At 48.4% G+C, this 15072-nt stretch overlaps 1 protein-coding gene across 2 annotated transcripts in view; it reads right to left on the bottom strand.

Annotated features, from left to right (window-relative positions):
- The window catches only part of Ksr2 (kinase suppressor of ras 2), a 353995-nt gene that overhangs the window by 207558 nt on the left and 131365 nt on the right, over positions 1 to 15072 (bottom strand). For both annotated transcript variants that reach the window (NM_001312914.1, XM_006530393.4), the window contains exon 4: positions 4962 to 5478. In NM_001312914.1, coding sequence (NP_001299843.1) covers positions 4962 to 5478 — 517 coding nt within the window. The remainder of the gene's footprint in view (positions 1 to 4961; positions 5479 to 15072) is intronic.

Raw genomic sequence — 15072 nt, 5'->3', positions numbered from 1 at the left:
TCATATGTGTGTATGTATTCATTTATGTCTGTGTAAGTGCATAAGAGGCAGGGGTAGAGGTTTCTTCCTCTATCCCTCTCCACCTTAGTTGTTTCAAGGACAAGAGAGCAAGATCTTGTTGTGCAGAAGCAACAGCTCAACCCTGAAAGTGGGTTGCTCACCACCATCCCCAAGATACATGTAGTGGAAAGAAAGACTGACTGCCAAAAGAAAGAAAGCTGTCTTCTAACCTCCACATACATGCTGTGGTGCATGTGTGCACATATACACACACATGTGCACATGTACATATGCACCAACATGTCCTATCCTCTTTTATACACTTTCCAGACCTTTGAGGCTTCCTCAGTACCCAACATTCCTTTTGGTGAACAAAGCCTCCTTTTCACACTGCTGTATCTTTGGGAATGCCAAATAGAGCAAAGAATGAAGGAAGGAAGGAGGGAAGGAAGGAAGGAAGGAGGGAAGGAAGGAAGGAAGGAAGGAAGGAAGGAAGGAAGGAAGGGGAAGAAAGAGAGAAAGAGGAAGAAAGAAAGAGAGAGAGGAAGAAAGAGAAATAGAAAGAGAGAAGAAAAGAAAGAAGGAAAGAAAGAAAAGAAAGGAAGGAAGGAAGGAAGGAAGGAAGGAAGGAAGGAGAAAGAAAGAAAGAAAGAAAGAAAGAAAGAAAGAAAGAAAGAAAGAAAGAAAGAAAGAAAGAAGGGAGGGAGGGAGGGAGGGGAAGGGAAGGAGGGAGGGGAAGGGAAGGAGGGAGGGAGGGGAAGGGAAGGAAGAGGGAGGAAGAGAGAGAGAGAGAGAGAGAGAGAGAGAGAGAGAGAGAGAGAGAATATGAAGGATGAAGGCAACAATATCTTCCTGAGAATGTAGACAGGGGAGCGTGACAAAGGCTGAGACTCCCCAGCCAACCACACAGCAAGGCTCCAGCAGACTAAAGAGACCTCTTCTGTTTACTGTTTTCTGTTTGTATATTTGGTTTGTTTTTTTGTTTTATTTGGGTTTGGTTTGGTTTTTTGTGTTTGATTGGTTGGTCGGGTTTCTTTGTTAGTGGTTTTGTTAGTCTTGTGTTGTGTTGAGTTTTTCAAGATCTCCCATGTTGCAGGCTGGCCTCAAATTCACTATGTAGCCTAGGATGGCTTTTATTGAACTCCTGATCCTCCTGCCTCTACCCCAAGTGCTGGGGTGTCAGATACCTGTCACTACAATCCGATATATACCATGCAGTCCCCAGAACGAAGCCACAGCCTCATCCATGTTAGTAAGGCCCTACCCAGTGAGTTACATCCTCAGCCCTGTTTTCTTGCTTTCTGACTGCTCTTCTGTAAAGAGACTTCCAGGGGACAGGACTTAGACCCACCCAGACCACGTGATACACACTGCTCGTGTGCCAAGGATGAAAAAGTCAAAGTGGTCTTGATGAGATCAAAAGCCTCCCAGGGTACACACTTGAAATGACACGGGACTCAGCAGTTCGGGAAGCTTCCGTTGTCTTCTGAAAGACCTATGTGACCTCCATTGCTCTGCCTCACCACCATTAAGAAGACATAAAGTGGACGACAGGCTGCCAAGTTCCCATGGGAGTATGCCCAGCAGGGATGAAGGGCGGAGTCAGACACAGGGGAAGATGTATGTCCTCTCAACTACTTCCTGTAGAGATCAATCTAAAATCAAAGCTGTCTAGAGTAGTAAGAGTTCTCAATGGGGAAAACAAAACAGAAAAAGTGTATTTAAGGCTAGTATATATGTGTTTGTGTGTCTATGTGTGTGCATACATGTGCATATGTGTTTGTGCATGCATGTATATGTGTATATGCATATGTTCAATGTGTATGTCATATGTGTATATGTGTTTGTGTATATGTACATATGTGTGTACATACATGTGTGTATTTATCTGTGTATGTATATATATATATATTTGTGCATATGTGTGCATACATGTATATGTGCATGTGTGTATATGTGTGCACATTAATTTGTATATGTGTACACATGTGTATGTGTTCATGGGTGTGAACAAGTCCCACAGAGCAACTTCCTTCACCACACCATGTTTCCCAAAATATTCTCCTCTAAGTCCATCAATCTCTTCTTTCCAATGCTGGTCACAGCCCATTAAATTGATACCATCATCTGCTAATGGCTCATAACCTCAGACTTAAAAGCAGGAACATATTTCAAGCTCTTTGGTCAACCAACTCAGGCGAGCTGAGCCTCCCCAGGGTCAAAGCCAGGGTCCCAAGGCTACTTCCTGGAGGAAGTCCAGACTACTTGGAACATGCTAAGTAGGGGCTGCCCCCACCCCCAGTCTTATTGTTAGAACTTAGTGACCACAGCGCTCCTCTCCTCCATTATTACCTAGAGGTGAATCTGGGAGGCCCCTGAAGATGGCCAGGGACCTGTTCCCTTAAGGAAGAACTGACCTCAATACTGACACAGACAGAAGACCATCATAGGCAAAACTTAAGCCTCCTGCATCCTGATGTAGAACCCCAGCACCATTGACCATGACTGTGTCCATCTGAAAGACTTTGAGGGAGGGTCAGATTAGATGTGTCTAGAGTCAAGCTCTCCTGGAGATAGGCCAACCCTCAGAACACAAAGGGGCCACTTCTCACATAAGCCCAACCATGCAGAGAGAATGCCATAGGTCTTGTGGGGACCCAGCTCTAGACAAAGAACTACAAGCAACTGAGGAACGCTGAGAACGGGAGACATAGTCTTCCCCAGGGACGAGCACACCGATTGGTTATCCAATACCAAATGGTCGGCTCTGAAAACATATCTGTACAAGTAACGCTGTATGGATTCAGCAGGCTCTATTTATATATTTATGATTATATTTTCAAAATTAGATACCATGATCTTAAGGCAGAGAGTAAGAAGGAAGGGTGCATGGGAGGGTTAGAGGGAGGAAATGATATAAATATATTTTTATTTTAATTTTAATATAGGTAACATATAATTTAATTTTAATTTATATAAATATATAATTATAACTGAATGGTATAAATATATTTTAATTTAAATTTTAATGTATAAAATATAATTTAATGTTAATTTATATAATTATATAATTACAACTTAGTGATATAAATATATTTTGGTTTAAATTTTAATATGTGACATATAATTTGATTTTGATTTACATAATTATGTAATTATAATTTAATGATATAAATATATATTTTAAAGAAATAGATGCCATGAACTTAAGACAGAATAAGGAGGAAGGATGCATGGGAGGGTTGGAGGGGGGAAATGATATAATTATATCAATACTTAATTTAAATGTAATTCTAATTATATTTAAATTTAATTAAATTTAATATTTTTTTTCTAATGCTATAGGTCTAGAAACTGACCCCAGACCTCTCACCACTTTCCAACCTGGCAATTTCACACCTAGCCTTCCTGGGACTCTCCCCTGTATCCTCATAATCTCCTGGCCTCAGTCTCTGTGGCTCTCATGAAATTGTGACCATCCTATCTAATTCTCATCAGAAGAGCCTCTTTTATTTGCTTCAGCCTCTGAGGGACCGCCTCCAGGTTCCCAGCTGCGGGAACACCCTTCATCTGACCTCACCCTCCCCTCCACCACCCCTCAGAAGAGAGACCACCTCCCCAGCATGGCTTAAGACAGACCATAGCCAAGGCCAGCTGGAAGCTGTTTTTATAGATGGTTCTATTGGAACACAGCCCGCCCATCTGCTCACCTGCCGTAGTCAGGCTGCTTTAGTTGTTGAGCCTTGACAATACAAACCCATTCCGCCGGCACAGCCAAAAATATTTACCATGTTTACTGTCTGGCACTCCACTCCTGGCTGAGAGGATCCTCGTTCTCTTGTTTGTGGCAACAAAAAAACGTACGATTGGCAGCTTTAAGCCGTTTTGAATGTAACCTCAAAGGTCTTCAAGAGATTCATTCACAGGTTATGTAAATGACACTGACCGGGACCAGAGACATTTTCTCATCCCAAATTCTATTCCAGTTGGATCATGGCAACCCATTTCCCTCTCCCTCGCCCCAGTCTGCCACCTTTCTACTCCCTGTCCACAGCCTTGGCCTCTCTAGCTTTGAGCTTTTTTCCCCCTGGCTTCCTCTGCCCCTCCGCCTACTGGTATGAGACCCCATCATGTTAGAACTGTCCCTCTCCCTTGACGGCTGAACATTATCCCCTCTATGGAGAGGCCCCACCTCTCCCCTCAAAGCTGCTTACTGAAGGTGTCACTCGGACAGTCCCTGACTTTCAGAGGTCATGAGTGGTGCCACTCCCTTCCTAAATTTTTTTATGTCATCTCAGTTCTGTGCCCAGGCCCCACAGCCCCGGGGGCCTTCTACCCACCTCCAATGATCCCCTCCCACTGTCACCCATAGGAACCTGGATTTCAAAGACCTCATAAAGAACCAAGAATGCCTCAATAGCCATATTTTACATTGACACTACGTTAAAATGGTAACTATTTTGGACGAGTCATATGCCTTGTTTTTTTTTTTAATTCATTTTACTATGCCTACCAGACACTTCAAGGCTAACACGTGGTAACTTTGACCTCTGTCTAGGGCCAGCAGGAAAGTGACCCTGCAGGGCCCAGCAACCCTGTCCTGCCTCCATCCACAGGATAAGCATGTACTCCGTGGGCTGTACCCAGTCCTACCACTGTTCGTCAAAAGGACTCCAGGGCAACGCTAAAGGGGCAGCCAGTGAGTTTTACCTACTAAAATGGGCCACAACTTAGATTCAGTTCCAAGACATAATATGCCTACCAACCTCCAGAAATATCAAAGGCTATCGGGTAAAAAGAAACCGGAAGTTCTAGAAAATTCCATCCAACCCATTTCCTCGGTGCAACCGTGCTTTCCTTTATCTAGACTGACAGACACAAGACTGTCTGCTCCCGACTTCCCCAGAGGAGTGTGGCTCCTTGGGTTCAGCCACCCCAGAGCATCCACGGGCCCCACTCACTTGGGTGTGTTGGCCTCGTCTACACGGTTCCCGAGCTGGAACTCGTGGGATTTGCTCCTGTGCAGCGCTGTGAAGCCAGGGATCAGATGGATGAGCTTCCGAGAGGAGGGGGGTGGCGTCCCGGGAGGCTTCAGCTTGTTTTTTCTCCTCATGGGTGGCGTGCCAGGTGGGGTCACGGTGGTGACAATATTTGGGGTGCGAGGTGGGGTGCGGACTACGTGCCGCTGCCGGGGAGACGGGGGCAGAGAGCGGTGGCCTGATTCCAGGGGTGGCGGCGGCGGGCACAAGTTCGGGTAGGCATCTACAGTGAGTCTGTCCACTTGGGTGTACACAGGGGTCCCAGGCGTAGGGCTGGTAGGACAGAAGTGCTGGGGACACTTGGTCTGGACCCTGGGGCTCTGGGAGAGGTGGGTTCGGATCCACGGGCTGGGCTCCGGGGGGCACACAGGGTTGCTCTCCTGCCCTGGCTCCGTGGTGGGCCACTGGATGATCCAATCTTGTTTGGAGAGATTCCCTCCTGAGTAGGAACAAAGGAACAGAGAGATGCAGGTAAGGAAAGGGGAAGGGGTAGGGTCGCTGTAGGCAAAGATCCACCATCAGCACCTTACCACAGGTGAATCACATCGAGTGCATCTCATGTCTCAGCAGCCTATACTCGGCACAGTGCATCTTCTGCACCTTGTCTGCACATCCCATCACCTCAGGCTACACACCTCCTGCTATGTGCACACACCTCCTACTATGTGCTGTGGGCACACACCTCGTACTGTGTGCTGTGGGCACACACCTCCTACTGTGTGCACACACCTCCTACTGTGTGTATACCTACTGTGTGCTGTGGGCACACACCTCCTACTGTGTGCACACACCACCTCTTGCTTTGTGCACACACCTCCTGCTATGTGCACACACACACCCTGCTGCCTCAGGCCATGTATACAGCACTTTAAATGCACCTCAGACTTCATGCTGATGACCTTGTACGTAGCTCACAGTGCATTCACACCTCGTGCATTTTTCACGCCATAGGCAATGTATCATCATGTCAGGGTGCTTTAAAAGACTGCCAAGGGAAATGCTTCTCTAAGAGGTGACCTTAAAGCTTGTCTTCAGAATGGACACAGACTTGACGGACAAGGAGGCACATTCCTGGGGCCTTCCCCATGGTTATAGGGAGGGAAACAGAGTTTGTGATGTTCAGTAACGGTGAGCAGGGGACAGATGGTCCATACGAACCACGGGCATGACACTGCTACACAGAGGAGCCAAGTATCCATGCACAGAGATCCTGTGGATCTCTGGGGACTACAAGAGGACTGATGTTACAGGCTCACTCCCTAACTGCATTCAACAACCTCACAGAGAACACACGCACACACATGCGTGCACTCAACACTGAACATATCTGGGCAAGATCTCTGGACTGTATCCATCCCAGTACCCTGGTTGTGACTCCATCAAACAAGATGGAGCCATTAACAAAAACTGAGTGAAGCCTTCCAGATTCCCTTTGCAGTGATTTCTTACAACAGTAAGTGAATCCGCAAGCAGCCCAACAAAAACCTTCAGTTAGCCCAAGCAACATAGCAAGTCCCTGTCCCAGATATCCAAAACCAAAGAAAACAGTTCTGTTAAAAAACTGTAGAGCGAGCCCAGCATGGTGGCACACACCTTTAATCTCTGAATTCAGGAGGCAGAGGCAGGAAGATCTCTGTGAGTTTGAGAGCAGCCTGGTCTACAAAGCCAGTCCAGGGCAGCCAAGGCTGCACATAGAAACCCTGTCTCAAAAGAACAAGAAGGAAGGAAGGAAGGAAGGAAGGAAGGAAGGAAGGAAGGAAGGAAGGAAGGAAGGGTCAGAGGAGAAAGGGGAGGGAAGGAGGCCTCCTCAGGATGTGATCTCCCAGGAGGCCACATGTCAGCTGGCTGAAGGGTCACCATGCCAACAGTAAAGACAGGTGGCCCAGTCTGAGGATGTTGGAGGTGGGGGTGAGGGTACGGGTGCGGGTGGGGAGGTAGGGGTGGGGGATAGGGCCAGGACAGAGGTGTGCTAAGAAAAGGGCTGGCTTGTTGTATCATTTACTTTTGAATCCTTCCAGAACTTTCTCAAAAAGAACAGAGCCTATTTCCAAGGCAACCCACCGTAAAGAATGTGGACTGAGGTCCTCAGACAACAGCTGAATTGAACAGATGTAAAGACCACTCTCGAACTCATATTTCTCCCTTGCACCAATATTTCCCCCTCGCTTGCTGCGCGGATAGCACAACACAGGCAGATCAGAAGAGTCGGAGCAGACTGGAAGATGCAGACCCTTGTGGGGCAGCATGTGGCCTTACTTCAACCTCAGGACAGAGATGTGAGCCAAAGGGTGCAGGTTGGCATCTTAACCCCAACACCCTACTTGCAAATAAAGTCCCCGCAGGTAGGACTGAGCGGAGTTCATTCTAGATAAGGCCTAATCAGCTATAGCTCATGAGAAGGAGAGGAGCCACTCGTGACAGCACATACCTGCCCTCCCAGACACCCAGGAGACAGAGGCAGAAACATCACAGATCTGGTCATCCTAAGCTACACGCTGACCTTTATTTCAGTAGAGAGAGGTCACATAAGTGAAGTGAAGATGGAGAGAGAGCCTGGTGGGATGAAGCAACAAGCCAAGGGATGTGAAGACTGTCCATCACCACACACACACACACACCCAGGTACAGGCGAAAAGGGAGAGAAGCTGAGATCCAACCCACAGAGTGGCGGGAGTCTGTGCTTTGCTGCTTGACTCTAAGCTCTGGAAACCGTAAGTGTGTGAGCTTGTGCTAATGTGTTCTCTTACAGCACCTCTATCCCTAGGACGCGTAGGACGGCTATCTAGGGGAAAGACCCATGTGTGTAACCACAGAGGGAAGTCATCAAAGCTGACATATCATCAGGCCAAGTGTGGTGGCACACACATTTAATCCCGGCATGGAGGAAGGCAGGTCTCTGTGAGTCCCAGGCCAGTCAGGGCTACACAGACAGACCCTGTCTCCAAAAGAAACATCTATATATATATTCCTGTCTTAAACAAATGGGGGTGGAAGCTGGGGCCGAAGAGATGACTCAGTGTTTAAAACAGGTTATTGCTGCTATGAAAGACACAAGATCAGTTCCCAGCACCGACATGGGAGGCTCACAACCTGCAACTCCAACCCCAGGGTGGGGCCTCTGCCGCCCTCTGCTGGCCTCTGAGGGCACCTGCACTCACGTGCGCATACCCACACAGACAGGTAGGTACACATATTTTTGAAAATAACAAATGGGAAGAAAAACAGCATTTGGGAGACAGTGGCTGGTCTCAGAGTTGGGGGATCGGTTACCCCGTCTTCCTGGAGGTGGGTCACTGGCCCGTTTAATCAAGTTTTAGATGAGTAAGAGGACCTGATCAAAATCCCACCAAAGGTGGAGACCAATGCTTTCATTCACTTTTCCCATTAACCACATGGTATCCCAGAGGGCCGGGGCATCGCCCACTCTTCCTCCAAGGACAGACAAACAGACACTCCACTGGTTTCAGGGACTCACTCCCCTTGAATTAAATTAAAGAGATAAAAAGAAAGATATCCCACCATGCCAACCACATTCCCTTCCCCGGCTAATCTGCTTCCTCCCCATACCCACAGGCTCAAAATCAGAAGTTCAGGTACCAAGAAGCGCAAAGCTTCATTTTCTTACCCAAGCTGCTCAAACAGGAACGTCGACTCTGCAGCGCCAAGGCATCAGAGACGCCTGGCTGATGGGCTGTGTGCTATCAGCAACCCCCCCTTTCTGATCCTCTTTTTAATAAAGTCTAAGGGGGGAAAAGGTAATTTTTCATTTTAAATAGGGCAGGTGTGGTGGCACAGGCTCCCGGGTTATTAATTGTCACCCTTGCCTCCTGTCATCTGTTTCTGGAAAAATCGTTTTATTTCAAGTCTTGACATGGGCGGGGAGAAGGGAATAGATTTTAAAAAATGAAAGGTCTGAGGACTGATTAAAGGCATTTTCAAGGCATAAGGTTTTTTTTTCCTTTTTTTTTTTTTTCTCTTTTTCCCCCCTTTGACATTCTCTGATAAGGGACCAGGAGAAATAAAAGCCCTTCGAGAGGGAGAAAATGATTTCAGAAAGTCTAGGCGACTGTCTGCCTTCTTTGTCCCGTTCCATTGAAACCATATAAACAGGCAAATGCATAGCTTAGAAGTCTGGATGTGGGAGCTAGCGTCACACACGGGCCTCAGCCCTTCCGAAGCAGCTGGGGAAGGTGTGGGCTGGCGGGCCTCGCCCCCACCATTCCAGGACCGCTTACTGGGGCTTGGAATTTCCCTGACTATTTTAAAGTGCTTGCCTGTTTTAATCACACTGACTTTCAGGCAGGAAGCAGGATCTGTTGCCATGGCTTGAAAATATATTTTCTAGACTCCAGGGTTAGTTAGAGGACTAGAAACAGCAGCTCCCAGGATTATGAGTGAAGCAGTCTGGATCCCTGATCCAAACTGCAGAAAGCTCCAAAGTTCAAAATGTCTCTGGTGCCACCATGAAGCACCAAGTGGAAAATTCTGTGGCTGAACATTCCCATGTGACCAGCGACAACGCAGACATGGACACACTAAAAAAAAAATAAATAAATACTGTGTAAAATTATTTTCTGGGGCCACAGAGATGACACAGTGGATAAGGTGCTTGCCCTCACAGACACCAGGACCTGTCTGTCCTTCCTTGCTTTTAGTTGCTGTGATCAAACCAAACCAACCTAGGGAGGAAAGGGTTTATTTGGCTTACACATCCCCAACACAGACCATCACAGAGGGAAGTCAAGGCAGGAACCCGGAGGCAGGAACTGAAAGCAAAGACCAGGGAGGAACGTGGCATTCAGGCTTGCTCCTCATGGCTCACTCAGCCTGCTTTCTTATACCACCTAGGACAGCGGTTGATAACCACTAACCCAGGATGTCTTGTCCAGGGATGGCACTACCCACAGTGGGCCGGACCCTAACACATCGATCATTAATTAAGAAAACGCCCCACAGACATGTTCACAGGCCTATCTAACGAAGGCAGTGACTGAAACTATCCAGCACAGAATCTGATTGCAGAATCTACATAAAAGCCAACTAGGAATGATATTTCAGTGTAGACCCAGCACTGGGGAGGCAGAGACTCTGTCCAGACTCCCTAAGCAAACCAGTGAGCCAGACTCAACTAAACAGCAAACTCTAGATTCAACCACCGATGCCACTCACAGGCCTCTACACCCACCGATGCATGTGTGTGTGTGTGTGTGTGTGTGTGTGTGTGTGTGTGTGTGTGTTATTAGCTGCCAAGTTCATTAAATGAGAACTGCTGAGGAGACCGACTGTTCCATCACTTTTCCTGGTCCCAATGGCTAGTTCCAACCACTGTCAGATCCTAAATCAGGATAGGCTAACGTACCCGTGAAGCTGCGTAAGATGAGGCCTCATTGGACGAAGTGGGTCACTGGGCAGTGCCCTGAAAGATATACCTCATCCCCTGCCTCTTCCTGCCCGTCCTTCCTGGCTGACATGAGGTGAGGGGCTCCACCCCACCTGCCACAATCCACACATCCATACTCACACAGCGGGTAATTTACCAACTGAGCCACGTGATCAACCACACAGCCGCACAGAGTGGCTTTAAAGTGTGATGCTCCTTGGCATTTAGGATGTGCACAGTGTGGTGCCGTGGCCACGCCCATCATGTTCAAGGTGACATCAGACCCCAGAGGTAAGGCTTGCCCCCACCAGTAACCACCGTCTTCTCCCCTCCTCTCCTGCCCTCAGCAGCTACAATGACAGGGCTGCCCCGTCATCATGCCACACAGGGTGTCAGTGTCTGGTTCACTCTGTGTGGTTTATTCATACAGCAGCACGGCTGAGTGCTTCCTTTTCATGGCTGAGGTCAACACTGGAATCATAGCTTGGTTCTCTGCTCAGCAACCGATGGACACGGCACACCGTCACGTTGACTTTCACCGTGCCAGGAGGAACACACATGAACCGGTATTGTGTGGCTATCTGTCTCCAATACTTGGGAGTGTAAAGTAGAAGTGGAATTGCTAGGCCAGGTGGTAACTCTCTTTAACCTCCCGAGAAACCGCTACACCATCTTCCTGGTTGGCTATGGCATTCTTCATTCCCACCAGCCGCATGGAGCCGCTCTCATTCTTTTCCCATCCCTTTACTACTGATTTTACCATAACCATCATCACCATTACCACCCTCATCAACAGTATCATCACCTCCCCCATCATCACCACCACTTTCTCCATCACCACCATCACCTCCATCACCAGCATCATCACCACTGTCGTCACCACCATTGCCAGCCATGCGGGTGTTTAGCAAAGCACATGTATCAATGGCCTCAGCTGAAAACACCCAGTGTTGACCATGGCCCAGGTCCCTCCCTGCCTCCTTTTCTCCCCCTACCTTACTTTATTACACTCTCGTTACAATCTTCTCACATTGCTGAGGACGTTAAAGCTCTGAGGAAAGTTGAGTCCCCTGTCCAAGGCTGAGATCAATCCCACTCAGTCATGATATCCTCCACGTCGGACTCAATCCTCTCAGCCCGAAGGATTAAATATCCAAAATTGGAACCCTTCCCCCATTTCCACTGGCTTTAGTGTGTTCCTACTGCTGGGTATTGGGAGCTGACATTGGCCAGAACCCTGCTTGTGATGAGTTCCCTGGGCTGACACGCCCACCCCAGCCCTGCTACCCCTGCAGGAGCTGCAGTTATCATTATGGATATTTATTTATTTGTGTATCATTTCTACCACTTTGTCTTGATGTATAAGTCCGATCGTGTTCCAGTAGATCTTTGACAACTGATTTGAACAGCTAAGGAGCCATGGGTTCAAGTGGTCACAATGCTTCTGTCATCCACACACACCATGCTCCCTAAGGATGAGGTGCTCCCTTACGCTGAAGTGCTCCCTAATGCTGGGGTGCTCCCTAACATTGAGGATGTGAGCCATGACCCACACAGATGTCCTAGGTGGGACCATGCTCTGCATGGGCCACTGACACACATAGACCCACACAGAATGTCAGCAGGGACTTCCATGCCCTATGGGCAACAACAGCAGAGATTTCCTCCTCCTCCTTCTCTTCCTCCTTGTCCATCACCATTCCACAGAGGTGCTGGATCTAACTGTCACTCCTTGCAAGCTCCACGCATGAGCTCTTTGCTTTCCTTACATTGCCTTTTCGCCTCCCAGAAGTGCTTCATGGCTTCTCACTGCCACACCCACTGTATCAACTTCACCACACCTATGCTCTGGGAATAAGGCTCATTTGGTTCTAACCCCGTTACTTGAATAAAAGCAGCACAGCACCCCCACAGCGGAGAGCATCTGAACGAAGAGAGCATGTGAACAACGAATGGGAGGGTAGCATACACAGGGTGGACACGCCCACCAAGGATCAAGAAATAGGGTTTCTAAATGATCCATGAGAGGGTAATGCGTGCATCATCGATGCCCCGAGAGCTGATTGGATAGCCGAGAGGGCATCCAAGCAACCAAGAGAAGGATAGCACACGCAATGTGGGCTCATCTCGCAGATCGACTCCCCATGCCCCAGACAGGTAGAGCAGGATAGCTCAAGGCTTTCCCATGCTACTCAGAACAATGCACAAGGCAAAACCTGTGGATGATCAGAGGATGTTTTCTCAATTGACTGTGGGTCACTGAAACTGCAGAACACAGAAATGTAGGGGGCGCTGGCAGTGGGGAGGGAACGCCTGTGCCACTTGTTTTTTTAAGTTAGGAAGAAAGTAGGTTAGAGCCGGGCGTGGTGGCGCACGCCTTTAATCCCAGCACTCAAGAGGCAGAGGCAGGCCGATTTTTGAGTTTGAGGCCAGTCTGGTCTACAGAGTGAGTTCCAGGACAGCCAGGGCTACACAGAGAAACCCTGTCTCAAAAAACCAAAAAAAAAAAAAAAAAAGGAAGGAAGGAAGGAAGGAAGGAAGGAAGGAAGGAAGGGAGAAAGCAGGGTAGGAAGCCTTTGCATGGACAAATGTCCACTTGTGACAGACACTTCCCAAGAGGCTAGCCTTGACACACCTCGGGCTGAGGCTATCCAAGGTAGAATGGGTCTATGTTAATTCTGCCTCCTTCGGCTGACATCCTAATGACAGCTGTACCTTTCTCCACAGTCAGCACTCCTGGGACAAGCCACCACATGAGCCTCAGAGCAGGGACATAACAGCAGCATAAGCAAGGACTCTTCCTGCCCAGCCCAGAACCCGAGAGAAGCCCAGGAGAAAGCCCAACAGCAGGCGGAGACAGACTGGGAAAAGCTGACCTCTGAGACGGGGCTAATTCCAGAAAGTTCCGTCACTCTAACAACAGTCTGCCTCCCTTGAGTGACAGGCGTTATATTAGTTCTTCAGCTGCTTGTGTCTGCGGATTCCAGAGAGCCGAAGGCAACATCAGACGCCTCGGGCGCCTCAAGGTTCGCTATTTTTATCTCTAGATGAGTGACGTTTGGGAGAGGGTTTCCAAACCCCTCAGTCCTCCTGCTCGCTGCCGCGCAGCTTCAGCAAGGCCACCGCCTGTCCTCACGGCTCAGTCTCCCCACACAGACAGCCCCAGCAGTCTTTGTGGCTCCGTGAGCCAGGACATCAGTGTCTCCACTGTCTCCACACAGAGCCAGAAAGGGATGTGGGTGACTCGAACGGGACGGACGGACGCCGTTGGATAAACTTTGACAGATCTGTTTATCCGGTCTTCTACAGCAGACCCCAGATTCAGCCCCTACCCAGAGGTGGTCTTTCAGGTGGACACAGAGCCCAGTGGAGCCAGAGATCTGGGTTTGAATCCCAGAGTTTGACCTCTGCCTTCTATACATGCACACACACACAGGCACAGGCACGCATGTGTGCTCCAGAAAGAAAGAAAATTCTGGCACACACCACAAAACAGTTGACTTTGGAAAACAACTTGCTGGGCCAGTGAAACGGCTCAGTGGGTAAAGGTGCTTGCTGCAAAAGCCTAGCGACCTAGGTTCGAACCTGGGTAAAGGTGAAAGGAAAGAACCTGCTGTGGCAGACATACCCCATCCCACCAAAATGATGACAGCTTCTTTTAAGAAAAAACAAACAAACAAACATCGAGTTTAGGAAAGGACATGGGCACAAACCAACACAGCACAAGCTTGACCAAAGCATCCAGGACAGTCAAATGTACAAAATGGACTTTGTTCTGCCTCAGGAGCAGGGCTAGAACTGATCTGGGACTGGTGTTTTAATTTGCAATGGATGTAGGGACACACACGGGGAGTCCCAGGGCTTAGGAGCAGAGGCAGAAGGATCAGAGGTTTGGGGCTATCCTCAGCTACATAGTAAATTGGGGGCCAGCCTAGGCTACATGAGAACCTGTCTCAAAAAAAAAAAAAAAAGCAAGAAAAAATTTTAAAGGATTTCTGGTTTTGATGATGGAAAATTTCCAGGGAGAGGCAGCAGATACCATTTCCCAACAACATGTCTGCTCTTCGGGTTTCTGTATTCGCTCAGAATGGTCAAAATGACACATCCCGTTATGTATTTTTATGGCCATAGGAACACTTGTCAGTTGGATTTTTTTTTATTTAATATAACCACTGAAACATCTAAAATGACATAAGCTGAGTGTGATCTCTTCCTGTTGAACACAGGCTGTCTAGACCCAGAAGAGGAGGCAGCAGAAATCTGGAAATCCCAGATTTCATTAGCTAGTCACAATGTCACTGTGCGGAAGTGGAGACCGTCTCCTGGGGAAGATCCCCGGGAGCTTCGACTGGAAAATGAGTGACAGTTAATTAAGGAAAAGAATAAAGAACAAGTGTCCAACCCGGAGCCAACATGCCCAAGGATGTGACAGGCTGGAGAAGAACCTGAGAGCCCATGGGCCAGAGGGCAGCCCATAGGATGAGTTTAAGGGGACGGATCAAGGGGACCCATGACCACTGTGGTGAGTATTTACCCCAAAGATGGTGCCAGCTGCAGTCTCACGGTCCCAATGGCCAACCCAAATGACCCCAAGCCACTTCCCTCTGTGGTAAACCCACCACACCTGCGATCAGACCTTTGACCCTGGAGGTC

This window comes from Mus musculus, chromosome 5 (assembly GCF_000001635.26).
Source record: "Mus musculus strain C57BL/6J chromosome 5, GRCm38.p6 C57BL/6J".
In the NCBI taxonomy this organism is placed as follows: domain Eukaryota; kingdom Metazoa; phylum Chordata; class Mammalia; order Rodentia; family Muridae; genus Mus; species Mus musculus.
This window is presented reverse-complemented; position numbering and strand designations above follow the sequence as displayed.